Below are 23,084 nucleotides of genomic sequence, written 5' to 3'. Positions count from 1 at the left end.
CCCTCCTGGGCTGATAATTAAAAAGGCCTTGTGGACATTTCCAAATGCCTCCTATGGGGCAAAGTTAAGCCTGGGGGAGAACCACTGCTCTAACTCATGAAACCCAAGGCAAGGCCCCTCTGCGCTGGGTCTAAAGGCTATACTACACAGAAAAGCAAAAGGGTTTCCAGATTTGCTTCCTGAATTGTGTGGCCATAAGACACATATCAAAAAATGTTTAATTCTTCCTCTGTCCCGGAAATGAGAAGATAGAACTTATCCAGAATTCTAAATCATCCTGATATTCTGAAAGGAAGGATATATATCAAGGCTTAGGTGAGCAACCAGGTCTCTAGACAGTTTGACCTATCCTTGTTCTACTCTCAGGACACTCAGTATTTAGTAATAGGACACTTAACACTGTGTTATCATCATGTTGGGGTTGCTGACTTATAAATGAAGGTCAGCACAAATGCCCAGAAACCAAGGGCTTCTTTCCTTCTGGCAGCAAGAGAACAGGGCAAGAATTACCTAGAAATGTTATCCATATCAGGGGAAGGACAAAGTTTGCCCTATCATGGTTATTGTTGGGGGAAAATAATCTGAGTTTTCAACCGCAGTATTAGCAGTTAGTCTTGAAATATAAATGCCTAATATAAATGCCAAGACACACTATTCGCTATTCTAAATATCTCATTCAGAATTTGGAACATTTCCACTAAACATTTAGCTATCTGAATTCAGAAATATTTTCTTGAATCCTGTCATATTATTATCTCTGTTTGGTTCCTATAGACATGTTAATATTAAAAGCTAGTTAAATTATTTTGTCAAGTAGAAGGGTGACCTGGAAATTTTGACAAAAAGGCACAATAGGTTTCAAAACATGAATGAATACTACTACAGAATCATTTGCCTGGTTTGATAGCTCAGCTTATGTTTTATAGAGAAAAACTCTCACCAACAGAGATGTTTAAAGGAGAGCATAAAGTCTGCGTTAATTTTTCCAGTAAACCTAGTGTTTTTTTAAACATTTTATTTGTTTATTGTCAGAGGGAGAGAGCACAAGCAGGGGGAGCAGCAGGCAGAGGGAGAAGCAGGCTCCCTGCTGAGCAAGGAGCTAGATGGCAGACTCAATCCAAGGACCCTGGGATCATGACCTGTTGGGAGACGCTTAACCAATTGAGCCACCCAGGCGTCCGGTAAGCCTAGTGTTTTTAAAAATATTTTTACTGAAATCCTAACTGAGAACATATGATTTTATTTATTTGTCTATCACAGAGGTAGAGTATAAGAACTGTATTAGGCAATTACCTATAGGTATAAGTGACAAAAACTGTCTCAAAGAGGGAAAAGTTATGAAATTAAATGAAATCACAGTATTGATCTTTCATAAAATTAAAAGATCAATGACACTAGGTGTTTAATCTATATTGATCTAAAATAATAAAATTATAACATGATGTAAAATATAAATTTATAAAATAAAACTATTAAATACACATTATCATTCTAGTATAAATTAGAAAATAAAATTAATAAAAATAAAGTAGTATTTAAAATAAACATTTCATTAAAAGTGAAAAAATTAACCAATCATAAAAATTTTAAATTAAAATGTCATTTGATCTTTTTTAAAATTCAACCTCATAAAGCAAACTGAGTAAATGGTGTCAAGTTGAAAGTATACTTTTAAGCAAAAATGTCTACTTCTTTCAGAATCTATACTAGTCCAATTATTTCCTTTGGGCTATTTTATGTTCAAAAAATTCCATTGCTTTTTTTTTTTTTATGTTAGTCACCATACAGTATATCCCTGGTTTTTGATGTAAAGTTCGACGATTCATTAGTTGCGTATATTTTGAAAATTTGTAGAAAACCTTTTGGAATAATTTTTAAAATTATTTTTAAGAAAATATTTTATTGACTCAACATTTTATCGACAGCAACTTGTGTTTAGTTTCAAAGGAAGTGTTTCCTGTTTGTCTTCACCTTCAGCTGATTGATATAAAAGTAGAGATTTCCAGTTTCAACTACAATATGCCATTTTTTTATTCCACTGGTTCAGAAAGACTGTGAACCAGAGTAGAATTAATTTTTCTAACTGAAGTCTTGCTTTGTCAATTGCCCATTTCTTCCACTTCTTGAAAACTATAGAAGTATAGAAAATACACCTTTATTCAATTAAGACAAACTATGACTCTTGATTTAAGATAAAATAATTCAAACTTTAGGGATTTAAAAAATATATATACATATATACTTCATGTATATATTCAGTTAATAGTTTTACACAAACAAAAAAATTCAGGATTTTAGTACCCAAAATAGCACTGGAATATCTCAAGTATCAAAAGCTAGAAATGTAAACAATCACTAAAGGGATGTCAATGGTCCTCAGGATGGCGGGTGCCAGGGAAGCAAGTGTCCTCAGGAGCCTCCATCTCTCATCTCCACGTCTTCTGTGAGAGGAAGAAGGAGGTGATGGGAGGGTGGCTTTATTGTCTCCAACTAACTTTTCCACAAACCAGGGGACAGACTACTTGCCCTTCTTAACTCAAATCCATTCATCTTTGTGACCAAAAAGGAAAGAAGTCTTCTCTCCCAGCTCCACCTAAAACAAATCGTGTTGAGGGACTTTAAGTACCCAAAATCCAACCGCTGTGACCTGGAAGTGAAGTCCTTTGTTTGGTTCAGTTTGGGTTAGGTACCTACCCTCAACCAGTCACTGAGGCCAAGAAGAGTGGGTCATGTACAAAGATGGCTGCTCCCATTAGGATCCCAAGGATAGAATGGGGAGTGAAGCAAGTCCCTAAGAGGAAGGGATACAAGGAAGCAACATAATAAATGTCTGCTACAAGTGACTTTGACATTTTTTAGTTAAAAAGATTATTGTACCTCAGAATCAAGATTCTACATGCTCCTTTGTTAGTTTTTGGAAGATGTAGGAAGGGTAAAAGATTGAATGGAAATTAGATTTGAATTTTGTTTCCCTCGCCTTCAGTGATGTATCTAGTAAGCAGTTGCTATGGCCGATGTTGAAGAGGTTGTTGCCTGTGTTCTTGTCTAGGATTTTGATGGTTTTCTGTCTCACATTTAGGTCTTTCATCCATAGTTTTGTGTATGGTATAAGAAAGGTGCCGGAATGGCCAGCAATCCCTGTACCGATGGATGAAAGATTACTCCAAACTTTGTTGTGAAAGAGAGGAGAAGGCAAGGGGGTCAATGCTCAAAGACGAAGACCCTTTGCCCTTTTTTGCTCCCGCTTTTACTGGTCCTTCAGGATAATCACAAATCCTTATGACTTAGTATTTAACATAAACATTTCAGTGTTTCGCAAGCACGTGATGTGTGATAAGGGTCTCCTGGAGCTAGGAGGGTCTGTTTATGGGAAAGATACGATATGCTAATCTGCACGGTCTACGAGTTCTGCTAAACATAGACTAAGGGACACTGCATACATCTTAGATCACAGGGCCGCTGTTTGGGCTAAGAAAGCTTTGGGGAAGGCAACTGCCTGCAGCATTCCTAGGGCAGAGTGGTCACACAGGCCTCGGCATTCCAAGCCTACACCCTTCTCCAAAAACTTCCCTGCCCCCAGTGCCCTCTGTGTTACATTTTAGCAAGCCAGGTATTATGGCTGATTTCATGCTCGACATTAACCCCAACAGAAAGGGGTCCAGTTTCATTCTCCTGTTTGTTGCTGTCCAGTTTTCCCAACACCATTTGTTAAAGAGACTGTCTTTTTTCTGGGGCACTTGGGTGGCTCAGTCATTGGGCGTCTGCCTTAGGCTCAGAGCATGGTCCTGGCATTGTGGGATCGAGCCCCGCATCAGGCTCCTCCACTGGGAGCCTGCTGCTTCCTCTCCCAATACCCCTGCTTGTGTTCCCTCTTTCTCTGGCTGTCTCTCTGTCAAATAAATAAATAAAATCTTAAAAAAAAAAAGAGAGAGACTGTCTTTTTTCCATTGGGTAGTCTTTCCCACTTTGTCAAAGATTAGTTGACCATACAGTTGTGGGTCCATTTCTGGATTTTCTATTCTGGCCCAGTGATCTGTGTGTCTGGATTTATGCCAGTACCATACTGTTTTGATCACTACTTTGTAATAGAGCTTGAAGTCTGGAATTGTGATTCTTCCAGTTTTGCTTTTCTTTTTCAGGATTGCTTTGGCTATTCAGGGTCTTTTGTGGTTCCATACAAATTTTAGGCAAGGGAAACCAAAGCAACTATTGGGACCTCCTCAAGATAAAAAGCTTCTGCACAGAGAAGGAAATAATCAACAAAACTAAAAGGCAGCCAACGGAATGGGAGAAGATAGTTGCAAATGACATATCTGATAAAGGGTTAGTATCCAAAATATATAAAGAACTTCTCAAACTCAACACCCCAAAACCAAATAATCCAGTTAAGAAATGGGCAGAAGACGTAAGACCTGGACAGGCATTTTTCCAAAGACGACATCCAGATGGCTAACAGACACATGAAAGGTGCTCAACATCACTCGGCATCAGGGAAACGCAAATCAAAACCACGATGAGATACCACCTCACACCTGTCAGAATGGCTAAAATGAACAACACAGGAAACAACAGATGTTGGTGAGGATGTGGAGAAAGGAGAACCTTCTTACACTGTGGGTGGGAAGGCAAACTGGTGCAGCCACTCTGGAAGACAGTATGGAGGCTCCTCAAACAGTTGAAAATAGAGCTACCCTACGACCCAGCAGCTGCACTACTAAGTATTTACCCAAAGGATACAAAAATTCTTATTTGAAGGGGCACACGCACCCTGATGTTTATGGCAGCATTATGTATAGTAGCAAAACTATGGAAAGAGCCAAAGTGTCCACTGACTGATGAGTGGATAAAGAAGATTGTGTGTGTGTGTGTGTATGCAATACTACTCAACCATCAAAAAGAAAGAAATCTTGCCATTTACAACAACGTAGATGGAGCTAGAGTGTATTATGCTAAGCGAAATAAGTCAGTCAGAGAAAGACAAATACCATATGATTTCACTCGTAAGTGGAATTTAAGAAACAAAACAGATGAACACATGGAAAGGTGGAAAAAAGAGAGAAAGAGAAGGAAACAAACCATAGGAGACTCTTAAGGACAGAGAACAAACTGAGGGTTACAGAGAGAGGTGGGTAGGGGATGGACTAAATGGGTGATAGGTATTAAGGAGGGCACTTGTTGTGATGAGCACTGGGTATTATATGTAAGTGATGAATCACTAAATTCTACTCCTGAAACCAATATTACACTATATATTAACTAAGTAAAATTTAAATAAAAATTTGAAAAAAATATTAGATTTGACTTATGTTTATCAAAGAAACACTGGGTTAATCAGTGATTGTTGAAGCTGATATTGCTATAAAGTGAGTTGGATCTCAGAAGGAACATTACCCTGGCAGAATTGAAACAAATGATGCAGTCAGATGCAAAAAGGACAAAACTGATGACGATGGGGTTAATAAGGTAGAATGGAAAGGGAAACAACACAATGGTGTTGTATTAGGCAGAGTCCCTTCCTCAAGCAGCTATTATTTTAGTGAGTGGAACAAATTACAAACATGTTAAAAATAATTCCTGATACTGTGCTTTGAAGAAAACAAAAGCAGCAGAGACTTGGTGAGGGTAAAAGCTGCTTCGATTAGGGTTGCCAAGGACCTTTTTCAGTCATTGATGTACGAGCTGAGACATGAATGATGAGATGGAGGTGATCATGTGAAAGGCTACAGATCAACATTCCAAGCAGAAGTAACACCGAGGGCAAAGCCCCTGAGCTGGAAATAAGCTTGCAGTTTGAACATCAGTAATAAAGTCAGTGTGTCTAAAGTTCAGCAGATAAGTAGAGAATGCTAGGAAAGAGAGGAGGCAGGGGCCGGTATCTTACAGGCCAGAGTAAGAAACTGGATTTTGAGCCCAAACTGTATAAATAATAAGAAAAGACCAGTGGGTCTGCCATGCAGATAATGTCATGGCTGACCCACAGTCCCGCCTTGGAGGTAACAGCAAGCCAAACGTCAGCAGGTTTGAAACACAATATGCAAAAGATATCAGATCTAAAGTTAGTCATCACAAGGAGTCTCCTGGTATAAGTTCCAAAACAAGTAAGCTGCCATCTAAGGACTTCTAACAAAAATAACACAGACCCTTTGGTCAATTCCTGATGGATCGTTCAAGTTGTAAATCATGTTCTTAATTCCCCAGGACTCACTATTCATATTCATGTCCAATGGCAATGCTATAATCATTATGATGACTGGGGAATCTAAGGCTCCCGGAGACATTATGGAGATTGATTCTCCCCATTCTAGAATCTTCTTGTTCACATCAGCCCCAGTATTTTTGGCTAAAAGCTGAGTCTTGACGGTACTTCATTCTGGAGAACCATCTTTGACTTAAAAAAATCAGGATACGAATCTCTTTTTCAATGATAAACTTTTTACCACAAAATGGAATGTAAGAGAGTAGAAAACCAATCTGAATAATTCAGGATCCCACATAGTTCTGTTCTCGTTAGTAACGGTGAACTTCTCTACACCACTGAGAGGTTTCCTTTTAATTCCATAAAATATTCATTAACTCAACTGACACAGCTTGAGATTCAGTTTGCTAACAGATATCCAAACTCTTGGCAGAGCCTGCTGTTAGTGATCATATGGAAATGCCTTCGGAACAACTGAGAGACTTACCTTGTTTTGTTTATTTAAGCCTCATACCCAGCGGTCTCATGAAAGAACTTAAAAAACACTTTTACTCCCTTTAGGATATAGCACTTTTTCAGGAAAATGATTCTTCTTCCTCACCCCAGAATAGCACGTTCCAGGGACCTGTACAGCCACACACTGGACTCTGTGATTTTCTTCCCACCCAGGCAGTCACTTAACCAGCAGCTTCTTGGAAATGTGTCAGATTTAGTTCCTTGTGCCCAAGCTACATGTCTGCCAGAAAAACTGTGAAGCCTCCGTGTGAAAGAAAATAACACTCTCTGGATTCGCTTCAGCTAACTTCTACTTAGGATATGCCAAGCATCTAGTTTTTACTATAACTGGCTTTTCAAAAAGTGAAAAACGCTTCTATTGTTGGCCTGCATGATGACTTTTCCCCACTGCTGCACCTCCCCACTACTTTCTACTTAAAAGTGCCACAATGATAAGATCATGAGGTGGTCCAGTATTAAGACGTGCCACAAAAATCTCATGGAAGGCAATACTAAAGAGGATTTATGTGTAAGAAGCTGGCTGGCCACATCAATCAGGTCATGTTTATTGAATAACTGGGTGCCGTAGGGGATCTACTCGTCACACCCAAGACGCCTTTTGCCTTTGCTTGGACTTGCGTCCTGGCACTGTATTTTTCTGTGAACTAGCAAAGTTTCTTGATCTATGCCTTAATTTCCTCACATGTAATGTAGAAATAGCAACATTACATCTATTACAGGATTATAATGTGGACAAATTGAGTTAATACCTATCAAGGACTTGGAGCAGCCTGGCACACATTTAAGATTAGCCAGTACTAGGGGCACCTGGGTGGCTCAGTCATTAAGCGTCTGCCTTCGACTCAGGGCGTGATCCCAGAGTCTTGGGATCGAGCCCCGCATCGGGCTCCCTGCTCCACTGGGAGCCTGCCTCTTCCTCTCCCACTCCCCCTGCCTGTGTTCCCTCTCTTGCTGGCTATCTCTCTCTCTCTGTCAAATAAATAAATAAAATCTTTAAGAAATATATTTTTTAAAAAAGATTAGCCAGTACTACTTTGTATAACCTTTCTGGGAAATAAAGAATAAAAAAATAAAAGTGATATATGGCATTGTAGTATTAAGAGAGAAATTGTGTAATACCAATTTTTATGTACCATAGGAAGTTCAGAGGGAAAAAAACATCATGCAGATGAGTAAGTCCTCACAGAAGTCATAAGGCTTGAGTGAGGCTTGAGGATTTGGAAGTAAATGTATGGACATTTATGGACAAAGAGGCAGAAGCAGGAAGGAATGTGCCCATGGAACATGGATAAAGGATAATCCAGTCTTGAAAGAGAAGGAGCATATAAAAGGGATATGAAGTAAAAGAAAGATAAACTAGTTCATGGTAAACCCACGAATTGGGGAAAATAATCCAAACTTATTTGATTAAAAAGAATAGGTGGAATGAAAGAAGAGTTTTGACAGAAAAGATTTATTTTTGCCTTAGTCTATTCAGGCTTCTGAGAAATTACCATAGACTGGGTAGCTCACAGCCAACCGAAATTTATTTCCCACAGTTCTGGAGGTTGAGAAATCCAAGATCAAGGTCCTGGGAGATTTGGTGTGTCTGGTAAAAGCCCACTTCCTCATTTATAGACCTCCATCTTCTTGCTGTGTCATCACTTGGTAGAAGGGGTGAGGGAGCTCTCTGGGGTCTCTTTTACAAGGACACCAATCCCATTCATGGGGGCTCCACACTCATGACCTAACCACTTCCCAAAGGCCCCACCTCCTAGTATACTCACATTTGAGATTAAGAATTAACATATGAATTTGGAGGAACAAAAACATTCAATAGCAATTGAACATGATGTTCCTACTCTGGCAGGTCTCTTAATAATTTATCCATGGGATACTGATTGCTTCCAGGAAATGGAGCCACTAAACATCTCCTAACTACTTCCCCCACCAACCACTGCTCACATTTCTTTGCTCCTCTTTGCAACAAAATCCCTCCAAAAAGTTCTATACTATCTTTTGTTTCTCTCTTTTCACTATCTCTTATGCTTTTGCCCCACTCACTCCACTAAAACTGTCATGTAAATGACATGCACATTGCTGAAACCAACAGTCAGTTTTCAGTCCTCATTTTACTTGACTTCTCAGCAATTTTTGATATATTTGACCATTGTCTTGCCTTGATTCACTTTCTTCCCTGGGTTTCCAGAATATCACATCCTCCTACCCTATTGGTTGTCCTCTCTCATCTCGTTTGGCTTTACAACTTCTCTTCTCCCACCCTTTTAAGATTAGGGCTTGGCCCTTGGTCTTCTTATCTTCTAATTCTAAACTTACTCTCTTGGTTATGTCACCAGTCCCATAAACCTATATCATCTGTATCCAAGTGACTTTCAAATATATAGCTCCAGTTCAAACCTCACTAATAAAGTCCAGACTTGAGCCTTATAAGCATATCCATTTGGATGTCTAGTAGACATCCCAAAATTAACATGTCCAAAATAGAACTGGTCTTTCTCCCCAGACATGCTTCATCTGCAGTATTCCCCAAGTCGGTTTACGACAATACCGTCTTTCCAGTTGCTCAACCCAAAAACCTTTCAGTCATTCTTGACTCTTCTCAATCCCCAATTAACATCCAATCCGTCAGGAAGTCCTATTGGCTCTACTTTTAAAATATATTCAGGATCAAACCATTTATCGCCATGTTCTCTGCTACCATTCTAATCTGAGTCACCAAAATGTCTCACCTGGATTACTTTGATGGCCTCCTAACTAATATTCCTGCTCCTACCCTTGCCTTCCTATAGTATATTCTCAATAACAACCAGAATGACCTGTTTTAGTCAGATAATGGCTATAATAAAAAGTGAATAATAACAAGTGTTGACAAGGATATGGAGAAATTGGAACCATAATGCATTGCTGGTGCAGGCCTTTTGGAAAACAGTTTGGCAGTACCTCAAAAATTAAAAATTTGACCTAGTAATTCTAGTCCTAAGTATATACTCAAGAGAAACTGAAAACATATGTTCACCCAAAAACTTGTACATGAATGTTTTAGTAACATTTTCATAAGAGCCAAAAAATGGAAACGACTCAACTATCCATCAATTGATAAATGGATCATCGAAATGTGGATTTGCCTATGCAACGGAATATTATTCAGCCATAAACAGGAATGGAGTGCTGATACATACGAAAACATGGATGAACCTTGAAAACATTATACTAAGTGAAAGAAACCAGACAAAAAGGGTATATGATTATATGATTCTGTTTTTATGAAATGTGCACAATGGGCAAGTCCCTACAGAAAGTAAATTAGTGTTTTTCATGTGTTTGGGGAGAAGAAGTGGGGAGGGATTGCAAAGAGGCATGGGGTTTCTTTTCCAAGTTGAAAAGGTTAAGGAATTAGACAGTGGTGATGATTGCACAACATTGTGAATATATTAAAAATAACTGAATTGTATACTTTTAAAGAGTGAATTTCATGGTATGTGAATTACATTGTAATTTAAAAAAAAAGACCACAAGATTTTGAGCTCCTTTTCTATGGTTTACTTGCACAGGACCAGCAATCTGGGCTAATTTACCACTACAGAGGATTAGTCTGTCTTTGAATTTCACGGAAGTCCATCAATAAGTCAACCATCCTTACATGACAAATGAAATCTGAAGTTGGAAGCTTTTTCCTGGAGTACACTTAAGGAAAAAAAAATCCAATGTAAATCCTTATATCAGGGACTCTTAGGTAATATAATTGAGGCCATTTTTGCAGTTTTGCCCAAGACAAAAAAACATTCTTTGGAAGGATGTTGCTTCTATTGACCAACTCTAAAAGATTAAGGCATAAAATCAAATTGCGACTAACCCCGTGAAGGAATTTTTACCAAAACAGAATAGCCTATTTCCAGATGATCTGGTTTTATATAGAGATAAAGCTTACAAAGCCAAGAGACACAAAGAATCGCAGTCCCTTAGACCAATTTCCTCAAATACCAGATGTCTCAACTGAGCATTTGGCAAGTATTAGAGGGCATTCTGTATTTGTATTGTTGATTAAATAAATGTCCATGTGTTTTTAATATTGGACGTGTAGGTAGCTAAGTCAATATACTGTCATGAGAACTTAGGAGCTGATTTATATCCTTGTCTAATCAAATTAATCATCATACTTCCAGGCTGGGGTAAACTCAAGATATCTGCAGAAGAATAATGAATCATGGAACACTACATCAAAAACTAAGGATATACTGTATGGTGACTAACATAATAAAAAATTATTCTAAAAAAAAGATATCTGCAGATGGGGTTAAAAAGTTTTTCAGATTCAGCAAAGAACTCTAAATCTTCTCATTTGGGCAAGCACTTTGTTGAGAGCTGAGCATTTCTACTGTTAGACGTGGAAGGCATAATTTGGGTCAGAACAACTCCAAGTGCAGGTATTTTTTAATCAACTGCCCCTATCATGAAAGCATTTCAATAGAAGCCCTGCAACACATGTAATTCAGTATAGACCTGCATTTTTGATGAACTAGCTCCAAAATGGACCCTCCCCCCCATTTGGAGTTAAAGTATATTAGTTTTGGAAACTATATTACAATGCTTTTATCTAAAAATGTTTACTGAATTAATAAATGAATGACTACATAGATGTATATTATAGTATCAAGATAATACTAGAATTGAATATTTTTCTTATATACTTTTAATCGGTAGGACATGTGCTATGCCCTACATGAACCATTCTCAGATGACAAAAAATCTGGAAGTTTTTTCCAACTTTATGTTTCAGATTGTTTCCTCATGTGTCTTCCTCACTGCATTAAAAGCTCTCAGATGAGGGGCACCTGGGTAGCCCAGGCGTTAGGCGTCTGCCTTCGGCTCAGGGCGTGATCCCGGCGTTCCGGGATCAAGTCCCACATCGGGCTCCTCTGCTGGGAGCCTGCTTCTTCCTCTCCCACTCCCCTGCTGTGTTCCCTCTCTCACTGGCTATCTCTCTGTCACATAAATAAATAAAATCTTAAAAAAAAAAATAAAAGCTCTCAGATGATGTTATTTACTTTTGCATCCTCCACACAATGCCTACTCCAGGTCAAGACCCATCAGCAGATACTTAAGAAACCAATAGGAAAAAGATACTGAACAGAACTAGTTGGAGTTGTGTTTTAAATTTCAGGTTTCTGATGTGGCATATGTTTGAAGGTACAAAGACAGGCACTCCACTCCAGAAGCTAAAGGAGGACAGCTATTCCCTTTACCCTCCCTCTGGCAGCTGGAGTGTAGGTCAATAACAAGTCATGGATAGACAGACTCTTCTGTAGGGACTCTGAATCTGGAGGAAATGACGCAAGGTGCAAGGTTACTTAGAGTTTGAGGCATTAGTGGCAGAACTGTGAATTTGCAGCACAGCAGCTGATCTCCAGAGACAGTGGTAACAGAGCAGATTCCTACTACAGAAATTAATGCCCATCTTGCCCATTATCTTGGTTCCTGCCCCAGCCTGGCTCTCCAGATTTCTGTCAATTCATGAGCCACCCAAGTAAACTGAAGAGTAAACTTGAAGGCAATCAAAAAGTACAAAAATACTAAGATTACCCTTCCTATTCATTTCCTTGGAAGACTTTTCACTACTTACACATTAACTCAGGCAAATTATGGTTATGGTTTTCCAACCACACTGCTCTTTCAGATTTTCCTAGCCTTTCTGGGAAATAAAGTTCTCTTTAAAAAAAAATCTAAATGTCCTTTCAGATTTTAAATGTCTAATATATTGAAATAACATTTTCCCACTTTTTTAAGGAAACAGAGTGAATAAAGTAAGAAATTTTTTAAAAATCCAATACTCATACAATAGCCAAAGCTGGAAACCATCGAAATGTCCATCATTACATGAACAGATTTAAAAATGTGGTGTGTCCATGCAATGGAATATTTTTCAGCCATAAACAGGAATGAAGTGCTGATCCATAGTTGCATGAAAACATTATGCTAAGTGAAAGAAGCCAGATAATGGAGATGGTTGCACAGCTTTGTGAATACACTAAATGCCACTGAATTTGCACTTTAAAATGGTTAAGATGCTGAATTTTTCTGTTATGTATATTTCATCACAATAAAAAATGTAAATGCAATATGCAAAAAAAAATAGAAGAAATATCAAGGAGAACATTTAAAATAAGATCCCTTCTATTTGCAATAGAACAGCGTGGCTTGTCAAAAGAATTTTTCTGCTGGCAAAATCCTGTGGTTGCGACTTTCCCTCAGAACTCTCAGTAGAATTGTCAATCATTATATAATCAAGTTTTCATAATAAGAAATAACCCGTGTCTTGGTGAGAGGAAAATAAAGCTCATTCAAAAGGCTTTTCATTTATCTCTAATCATAATCACATCCCATTTCACTTAGACACCATAAGGATGTTGTGAAAATGAAGTATAATTTAATGGATCTTGGTAAATATCATTTTTTGCACTCTGGCAAAGTTGAAAGGTCTTTTCTTATAGAATAGCATCAGCCACTCAACTTTCCAAAGACGTAGGACTTTACATGGGAAAAAAGGGCTGAAGATACTGGGATTTAGGTCATTTTTCAAACTGGGAGAACAAAAATGTGCTGCTAGGTGCTATCCCAAAATTGGATCTTTCATTATTGTAAAACGGTTTCAAGTTTGTTCAGTGGAATCTTGGGAAATGACATTTACTCAATTTTTTTATTCTAGAATTTTAAAACTCCTTTATCTTTTATTCCTATCATTTCCACATTTCCCCCAAAATCTCACATACATCAGTCGTTGAAAAGAAAAAATATGTGAATACACACACACACACACATATACATCTAAGACCCTCAATTATTGCTTTCCATCCCCAATAGAACTGAAAAAGAAAACCCCATGAAATAGCAAGTACCCAACTTTCAAAGTATCGATCTCAGTCTTTTTGTATCAAAGCCAGAGTTAGTGTCTTTTCATTCTACTAAGGAGCAAAAATGGTCAACTATTCCCTGATTTACATTTCCTGAATTACTTAGGGTAAATTGAAATACCATCAACTTTAAGTCCTATTTCTCAACTTATTAAAAAATGTGTGTTGCTTAAAAAGTTATTTTCAATAAGCTCTTGGGAGAAAAACCTCAAGATTTTCCCATCCAAGTTGCTCGGAAGAAACCATCATCATGCTGTTAAAGTACGGAAAGCATTTCCTTTCAGAAGTAGTTAAAATACAATTACTTCATTTACTCGTAGGGCGAGGCTTTATCAAAGCAGGTTCCCCCCCAACCCCAGTCTCTTCAGAGCAGGTGCCTGTAATTAAATGCGGTCCTCTCACCTGATTCATTTCCCATGCTCTGGAGGGCTCTCCTTGAGAGCACTAACTCACTCTGCACTCATAAGGAAGATATTATTGCCAAGTTCCGCGAAGCCCTCTGAGAAATTCATCAGCGCTACAAACTACTGACCTTACCCTAAACCCATCTGCTTGCAGGCCAGCTGACTTAATGTCTCCTGCCAGCCATCCGCACACACGTGGTGTTCCACGGCAGATCTGTGAGCCATCAGGAACGAAGAGGAGCTCACATTTTTAGAGAGGGTCACTGAGGAGGACAAAAAAAAAAAAAAAAAGAAAGAAAGAAAAGGGAAAACCCTAATTAGAAACCAAATGCTAACTCTACATTCTTTCCCTTTACTTGCATACATTTGTTTTTATTTATTTTAATTAAGAACCATGTGGTGAGTGCTTGCCCTCTGCAAAGCACTGCTCTCGGTGTGGTGGAAGACTGAAAAAACGAATTAGAAATGTTCTCTGCCCTCAAGGAACCACAAAGTTAGAAGACAACTAGAGGCGGGACCCCCTCCCACGAGTTTATCCAATGATTTGCATAATTCTGAGTTAGTTGTACCTTCATTCATATCATTTCCTTTCAAGAAAGCACGTGAGAAGGCAAGGGTATGGAAGCGATGTTAAGTTAGGATTAATTTGGGGTGTGCACTAATTTCCATTTTATAAAAGAGCATCCTCTCTACTTAACACGCCACAGATTACTTGTGAAACACCGTGCAATTAATCACAACACAAATGATGATCGTGCTGTGGGCAGAGGAGGCCAAGGACTGAGTGAAGAGCCCAGGGAATGGAAGGAGCCATGAGTGTGGGGCTAGCGAAGTCATCAAACTCAATGTTACAAATTGCAGCCCTGGAGGTACTGGCGGGAAATGCCTTTAAGTCCTGTCCATGTAAGGACTAGATAGTCATCCGGATCTGGAGCAAGACTACAGGGAAGATGGAAGATGCACTTGAAAATCCTATTTCAGGAGGTGTCAATGATACAGAATGATGGAATATTGGTAATTGTTGAAGTGGGGTGATACTAAAGGGTTTACAAACTGTATTCTAGTAGTTACAGGGTCATAACAATTTGAACCTAATGTTTTTACATATCACATAGACATTTCAAAGAGCGAGATAACTTAGGGGGAAATGTTCTGTGAGTAGGAAACAACGCATATGAATCACTACTGTCAGCTCTTGTCATCGTTAAACAGAACAGGTGAAACTGGTCAGTGAACTCTGTGAAGTCACTGAGGATTTATTACGCTTCAATGGCTGACAGGTATTAGAGTGCGCGGCCCACAGGGGAAACACAGAGCTCACCACAGTCCCACTCGTCAGAACTGTCCGAGCAGTCAGCTTCCCCATCACACCAGCGCTCACGGGACACACACTCATGGTTGGTGCACTGGAGCTCGTCATCGTGGCAAAAGGCTGGCACCGGGAACAAGAAGCGAGAAGATGGAAACATTTCAGAAACAGAGTGATTCTCACTAGCATGCACATTATCATCTGTCCGCAGGAGCGTGGAAGGAAGGGAAGCTGTGGTCACTGGGGCCTCCAAACAGCTATCAAGACAGAGTAACGGAATTGGTAGGAACTCATATCACAGATGCCAATCTATACAAACAGCAAGCATTTAAATAATGCCACCATCTCCCCAAGTCACTGGATTGTCTAGTTCTAACACTAGGATTGAAAAAGTGGTACCCAGAGCAGCAGAAATTCCAAAGATTGAGAGAACAGGATTACAGTCTGAAGTGGCATGAGCCGAGCATTGGGGCTGAGTAGAATACAGTAGCCACAGGATGGGAACAAGCTCTGTCCACATATTGGATCATGTTTATTCTTCAAAAAATCTCTACTATCAGAGCCCCTGGGTGGCTCAGTCGGTTAAGCACCCAACTCTTGATTTCGGCTCAGGTCATAATCTAGGGGTCATGAGATCAAGCCCTGAGTCTGGCTCTGCGCTCAGAGGGGAGTCTGCTTGAGATTCTCTTCCTCACCCTCTGCCCCTCTCCCACTTGTTCTCTCTCTCTCTCTCTCTCAATTAAATAAATCTTTAAAAAAAATCATAGTGACTCTCTTTAATTGCCTACCTAATATCCATTTCCCTTCTTTCTCCTTTTTTAAGGTAACCTGATTTTGTTCAGGTCCCCACAGCCCCAGAAGACCCTGATTCGTGTCAGTGGGACATGGCATTTTCTAACTAGAACTATTTTCGCTTGGGTAAAGTTATTAGTCCAACAGTAAACATGTGACCCAACACCAGAGTTTTGGCCTACCATTTCATGGGTTGTGCTTTCCAAGATAGTTCGTATCCAAACCCTGCTGGCCAGATCATGCATCCTAGTCTGGCACAGGGGCAGCCTAAAGGAACCAGCATCTTTTTCTAATTGGTTCTTCCTAAGGGGTGCTTCCTTAGGTAGTATCTTTTCTAATCCACACAAAGACCCCTGAATGCTAGCTGGAACCTTGCTCAAAGTTGGCCGATCTGAGTGATATTAAGTGATATTCCAGACATAAGGGCGAGGTCATCACTCCTCCTGGATATGTTCAGGGAAGCATGGCACCCCAGGTGCTCTTGGCCGCCATCTTTTGACACTTGTAGAGGGTCAAGCTGAACTAAAAGAATCATAGAAGAGGTGCTGAACCCCCACATCTAGCCTCAAGAATCCATCCTGTACTTGACTTCTAAATATGATAATACAAGACATACCTGATGCATATGATAATAAAATATAATAAATGTCTTCACTGTTTAAGTCAGTCTGAGTTGGGCTTTCTGTTACTAGTAGATAAAACATCTTGAGAGATAATTTTCTTTTTTTTAGTTTAAAAAGTGGTGGCCATTCATTTAGAAAATGTAGAAAAGACAGAAAAGCACAAAAATTTAATAATCCCACCACCCAGAGATAATCATTGTAAACTGTTTCTCGTGACCGTCTGATCCTTTTCTATATGTGGGTATATGCACTTTAAAAACTTGGGACAATAGCGCACATAATACTTTGCATTTTGTTTCATTCAACTAATGACGTGTAATGAACCCAGGAGGAATTATTCTTTTAATTTGATTTTTAATGTTTGCATATTATTTCGTTTTATGGTTGTATTTTATGTTCCCTCTTTTTGGATATTTGGGGTGTTTTAATTTTTCTATGTGATAAATAATGCTAGAATAATATCACCGAGCATATAATTTACATATGTTTGATTATGTCCTTGCATGTATTTTTGTAAGTGGAGTTTCGGTCAAAAGATCTGAACATAGTAAAAGCTTTTAATACGTATTTCCAAACTTCAAGTTTATATTCAAAATGAGCGGTATTTAACATAAATAAAGTTGTGGTGACCAATGCAGGTAAGCACTTACAACAGTTCTTCTCATCTATGCCATCAGGACAGTCTGGGAACCCATCACAGATGACTGTATGCTTCAAACATTGTTTATTGGATGGACATTCCCAAAGATCTCTCTCTTTACAGCCTGGAGACAGAAGAAAAGGTTATTTGCAATAGACATAGATATCAAAATAATGATGAATTTGATCAAACAATGTAGAAAAATTACAGCACAAAGGCATGATTTCTTTCTTCCTAAAAAGTCCTGACTTCCGTATACCATGAAAAATGTAATTTTGAGAGTAGAAATACTCAATAATCTCCATACTGCAATATAAATAGGACAGCTCTCCTAAGGGAAGATCAAAAGTGACATATGGGAAATGGGAAAAAATGAAAAAGCAACTATACATTAACGCTCATTTTTAGCTGTTCCTTTTGCTTTCTGAGTCAATTTGCCATAAGATTCATCTATAAAATGATGTTATGCTTTTAAGTAAATATGCCAAAACCTAGTGATTTAAATGCATATTACCTTAAAATGTAATTTCATTCAACAAATGGAAAGGCCATCTGTGCATTTAGTAAGAGGTGTCTCCTAGGCCAAATACCTACAAAACTAATATAAGAACCAGGTACAAAAGCTGTCACTTGCATAACATAGTCTAAGAGATCTAAGGCGATCAACTTCATCAATTAATATGAGAAATGAATGTAATTTGCACAAGATCAGGACTATAAGCTTGAACTGTAATTTGCCTATGAAATAGCAGGAACTTGCAATGAACTTAATAAATGCCATTTCAATCAAATGCAGTGCATTTCACACAACTGCTAAAACATGCCAAGAGTCTAAAGCATTCTCGTCACTCCAGTGGGATTGATGGTCCTTACCAGGCTGCAAGGTGCATCGAGGAAAAGTTCCCATGACATTCATCTTTGGGTTCCCTTCCCCTCCCCCATGCTGCAACAGCAGCTAGCACTCGGCTGGCCTTCGACACACATGTATTTTAAATGGAACTTCACTGCATGTAAGGAACAAAAAGTCTCTCCCCTTCCTGGGAAAAGATCATCTAGTTTAAGGTGAATGAAATGCAAAGCAGTGATCAAATAAGGACTTTCTTAAAAAATGCTATTTCCCATTTGACCTACTACAAATAATTCAGAGAAATTTTGTAGATGATTGACTTGTATTTCTTGGAATCCATTATAAGAAAAAATCCTCTTTTTTCAAAATTCTCATTGAAAATAGTTATCAAAACAAGTCACTAGAAAAGAAATTTTTATTATGAGCTAAAATTAGATTGAAAGTGTTTCACCATTCAAAAATAGAGGAAATAAACAGTGAGAGTGTTTCACTAGCCCTACATCTGGAATGGTCTTAGGCCCAGCAACATCTATTCCAGGAACTCATGGGGATTTTATTTGGAGTCTCAGCTAGCAGCAGATACAGACATCATCTGGTGTTCTGTCAGTAACAGGCTTGTCACAAACCACAGCACTCATTAGTAAAGAATGAGAGAAAATAGCATGAGCCTTTCTGATTTTTCATGTGGTACCCTTCCTAAAAGTCTGAAGAACTTGGACCTTTGGAATGAGCTGATGAAAGACCACAAAAGTAGATTTTCTGGGACATAAGTAAGACCTGCATCCTTAATAATAATAATAATAATAATAATAATAATAACAACAACATAATATTCATTATTCCCTATATATCCACATTATAAATATTAGTTCTAATTCTTATAATACCACAATGTCAGTATTATGATCATTATTTTATAAGTGAGGAAACCGAGATTTAGAGAAAATAAATAAACTCTTCCAAATCACAGCCTTAAAGAGAAAGATCCAGTTGAGATGCAGTGCAAGTCCTTAGCTGCAGTCCTCTGTAAACTGAGAACGAACAAGGCGCATGAGGGCTAGAAAGCAAGGCAAGGACAGCGTTAGAGTCAGACACCTGAAGTTGAATCCTAGCTCCAATTTCACTAGCTGTGCGACCTTGGATAGTTACTTAACTTCTCTGAACCTCAGTTTCCATCTCTCTAAAATAGTAATAATCATGCTTGCTACATACGGTTGCTCTACAGATTAAATGAGTACCCAAAAGCATTAACTTACCCTTCTGTATCTTCTTTTCTTTTTTTAAATAATATTTATTTTGTTGTATTAGTCACCATACAGTACATCCCCAGTTCTTGATACAATATCTTCTCTTTTCTAATAAAAATTTGTGTGGCCTAATACCCCTTTTGTGGAATTACAGTGAGCATAAATGAAAGTAAGACGAAGAGGTCAAGACATTGGTCACAGGGAAGACAACATTATTATTTCGCGAAGAATAAACAAACTGTCCCTTTAAAGTGACATCTTTGGTGTAATTATGTTTTAAATGTATGGTTTAAAGCAAAGAGAGTAGGACTCCACTAAAAATTAAAGACAGGTATGGATGGGGCAGGATGTTTCATGCAGCTGCAGGTTATGAAACCAAATAATTGTTTATGTCAGAATCACAACCACCCCAGCGCAGAGATAATGACAACACCCACGGTGTGTTGCTAACGTGACCAACTCACCCCAGTTTGCCCAGGACCTGCCCATACTGAGCACTAACTGTCCCTCATTCCAAGAACCCCCCACAGTCCCAGGGAAACCCGATGTTTCTTCACACTAAGTGTGCTAAGCTTTGTGCTGGGTTCTCCACTTACTCAATCCCTCATTTTCACAAAAACTCTGTGAAGCAGCAGCCTTCCCCGACCAGAGGCCGGTCCCACCTGAGCTGGGGCACCTGTTTTTCCTCTATCTTAAGAGTTGTCATCACAGGTAAAGGCAGCAACCACCCCAAAGCAGCTGCTTCTTGTACTGGAACAATCTCTCAAGCAAATATAGGGTGAGGAGGTGTGCTCATTAGGTCTGCTAATTGGAGCTTCATGAAATAAAAAAAAATGTTTCCAGGGAGGAACGGGTCAGAAGAGCAAGGGGCAAGATGAATCTGGGTCCTGGACTGGCTGGGGCTGGAAGAGTCTGGATCTGGCCGTCTTGGGTCCACCGCGGGAGATGCAGCAGCGAGACTCAGGCCTAGCAGGTGTGAAGGCCCCTCCAGAGCACGCAGCCCTGGGAGACGGAGCCCCAAATCTCAAGGGCCAGCAGCAGCCCAAGCAGAGGACCTGCCTCCTCCCCATCTCAGGCCAAACCATCAGGGGCAGCAACACCAGCGCAGACCATAGGGCTCCCAAGTCCTCGGCAGCCTCTCCCCCTCCTCCCCTGTTTAGGGGTGACACCCCATATCATCCCCTTCAACATGCGCTCGCCTAGGATCCTATGAGGAAGTGGGATGGGGTAGCAGAAAGGGCTTTCAGCTACAGGCTGGCGGCCCCCCTTCGGTGACTAATCCTGGAGACGGGGCGGTCTATCCCCAGAGAAGCACAGCCTCCAGGAAGAGACACCACCCTGCGGCCTGTGCTTACTCCGCGAACCAGGGAATTTGCCCGGCTCATGCTCTGGACGTGACATGCCAGCCTGCTGTCCTCCGCCATACACAAGACCTTGGGCTCCCAGACACAAGACCAAGCAAGACAGGACCCCTTCCCTCCAGGGAGACCCCTGGGTGACTCTGAGGGCGGTCGCCTCCCGGCGACCCCAGCACTGTGGCAGGTGGGTGTTCAGATACTGACTCCTGAGGGATGAGTCAAGCCTGTCAGAAGCATTCTGAGTCTGGGAGGATCAAGTGAGTGTCCTCTACATTTTACAGGTGAGAAAACGGAGGCCCAGAGAAATTAAGTGACTGGCCGAAAGTCATACAGCCTCTGTGCACTGAGTTGAGAATTAAATCCAAGGCTAGGTCTACACAGAGCCCTGCCTGCTATTTCAGGCTGCCTGGCCAAGATGCCAAATAAGAAAGCAAAGCAATTAACCGAGTAGCAAAATACCTCAAGGGAAGGAGAATGTCTCTTCGTTAACATGGAAAAATTAAACCCTACTGAGGGATTAGAGATCAATCCTGAAGAGTCATCCTGAAGGCACATCTGCGGGTCTCTGACATGATGTGGGCACAATGACTCTCACTGTTTCTGCTACTCAGAGCAGAGTCAGGGTCTTCCACAAGCAAAGAGAAATCAGGCATGGAGACTACTATTTGCTAAAAATGCCAGGTGAGGCATCCTCTGAAAGAAGTTATACAAATACCATTGAAGAGTCCAAATGGATAGAAAAAAAGGTCTTTTGGAAAACTTAAAATCAAGCTGTACAGCCCACAAATATTAGTCAGAGGCTTTAAACACAGCCTAAAGGTGCTTTGATCCCAAGAAAAGGTTATATTTAAAGATTTTATTTTATTGGAGCCCTAGAGGAGATCAAAGATAGATGATGAAAAGATTTTTAATCCTTTGAAGATAGAAAGGCACTTAATGATGCTTGGGAATTTGTACTGTTGTCTATCTTTCTCCATACGGTGTATGCCCTTTTATATAGAATAGTGATCAATTAGTAATTATGATGCTGTGTTTGTGTAATAAAGGGTTTTATTTCCCTAGTAAATACAATGGAACTGTCTTCGCTATATTCTCCTTTCACTGCCCCCATTGAGAAGACGTGCTGCTCACACCACGGCCCAGGTACCCCCTTGCTTCTGCTGGCAGCCCACTCAAATCATGGACACAGGCTGAGCAAAATCAAACCTCAGTCTCACCCACTCGAATCTCTGCATGAGGGCAAAGCCCAGAATGTAACCCATTGTTATTTCCCTCAGCTGTCCTTTCTTTGATGCCATTCCTGTTCACGTCTTTGACCGGATCTTCACCTCTTTCTTTACTGCTTAGCTATCAGTGCTTGGAAAATGGTGTGTTGAAAATCAGCTTGTCATCAGGTTGCTAGTTTTACAGACAGCTCCGTCCACAGAGCATCTATGCTCAATGAACGGCAAACCATCAACCTTTTCTAAGACAACGAAGTTTCTTCTGTGCTGACACGGTGGTGACCCTGTAAATCGCTCCCACTTTTCAGGCTTCCCTCCCGTGAAGCAATTCTGGAATGATGTGTTCAGATTTGCGTAATTCTTCCAAATACTTGCTGAAAACATTTCTGATACCGACAGTGTTTTCAACTGTTGTTTACATTAGCAATTACACAATCAAAACAACCTCAACAACAAAAATGTACCACAAAAGCTAGAGACCCTTCAGAGCAACATTGCCCATTGCTAAAGGCTAATGAATATACAGGTATCCCCCACTTCTCGAAAGTTTGCATCATGCCACTTCACTTTTACGGAAGGCCTACGTTAGTAACTGTTTCCGCTAACCGAATGAAATCCAAAGAGGATTTTCCCTTTTACGAAAAATAGTGAAAAAGGAAAATAACTTCAGCGTTTGTTTGGCAGTGAGGCTTTACACATGCAGTGTGCACCCTGAGCAGCGAGTAGCGCCCCCCGGCTCCTTTCCCGAGAACTACACTCAGCTTCTCAGCATCAAGCCACCATGGGTTTGACCTTTGTGAGCATCTCTGCTTTATCAAGATTTATTTTGTACATCCATGAGCAAGATGTGTGGTAGGTATTAGAAAAGCCTAAGGGAGGATATTTTTAGGACCTGGGAACGGTCAAAAATTTTTCCACGTAAATTAATGGTATTTGCTTCTTCACTTGACACAATTTTGGCTTATGAAGTTTTCATAGGAATGCTGTCCTTCTGGATTGCAGGGAATAGCTGTATTTTAAA

General features: G+C 39.8%; 1 protein-coding gene across 10 annotated transcripts in view; it reads right to left on the bottom strand.

The window, feature by feature from the left end:
* Positions 1-23,084, bottom strand: part of CORIN (corin, serine peptidase) — a 228,166-nt gene that overhangs the window by 26,232 nt on the left and 178,850 nt on the right. For all 10 annotated transcript variants that reach the window (XM_034671855.1, XM_034671857.1, XM_034671858.1 and 7 more), the window contains 3 exons: positions 17,399-17,512; positions 15,346-15,456; positions 14,158-14,287 (listed from right to left, as the gene is read on the bottom strand). In XM_034671855.1, coding sequence (XP_034527746.1) covers positions 14,158-14,287; positions 15,346-15,456; positions 17,399-17,512 — 355 coding nt within the window. The remainder of the gene's footprint in view (positions 1-14,157; positions 14,288-15,345; positions 15,457-17,398; positions 17,513-23,084) is intronic.

This window comes from Ailuropoda melanoleuca, chromosome 11 (genome assembly GCF_002007445.2).
Source record: "Ailuropoda melanoleuca isolate Jingjing chromosome 11, ASM200744v2, whole genome shotgun sequence".
Taxonomy (NCBI): domain Eukaryota; kingdom Metazoa; phylum Chordata; class Mammalia; order Carnivora; family Ursidae; genus Ailuropoda; species Ailuropoda melanoleuca.
The sequence above is the reverse complement of the archived record's forward strand: the minus strand, read 5'-3'. Positions and strand labels throughout refer to the sequence as shown.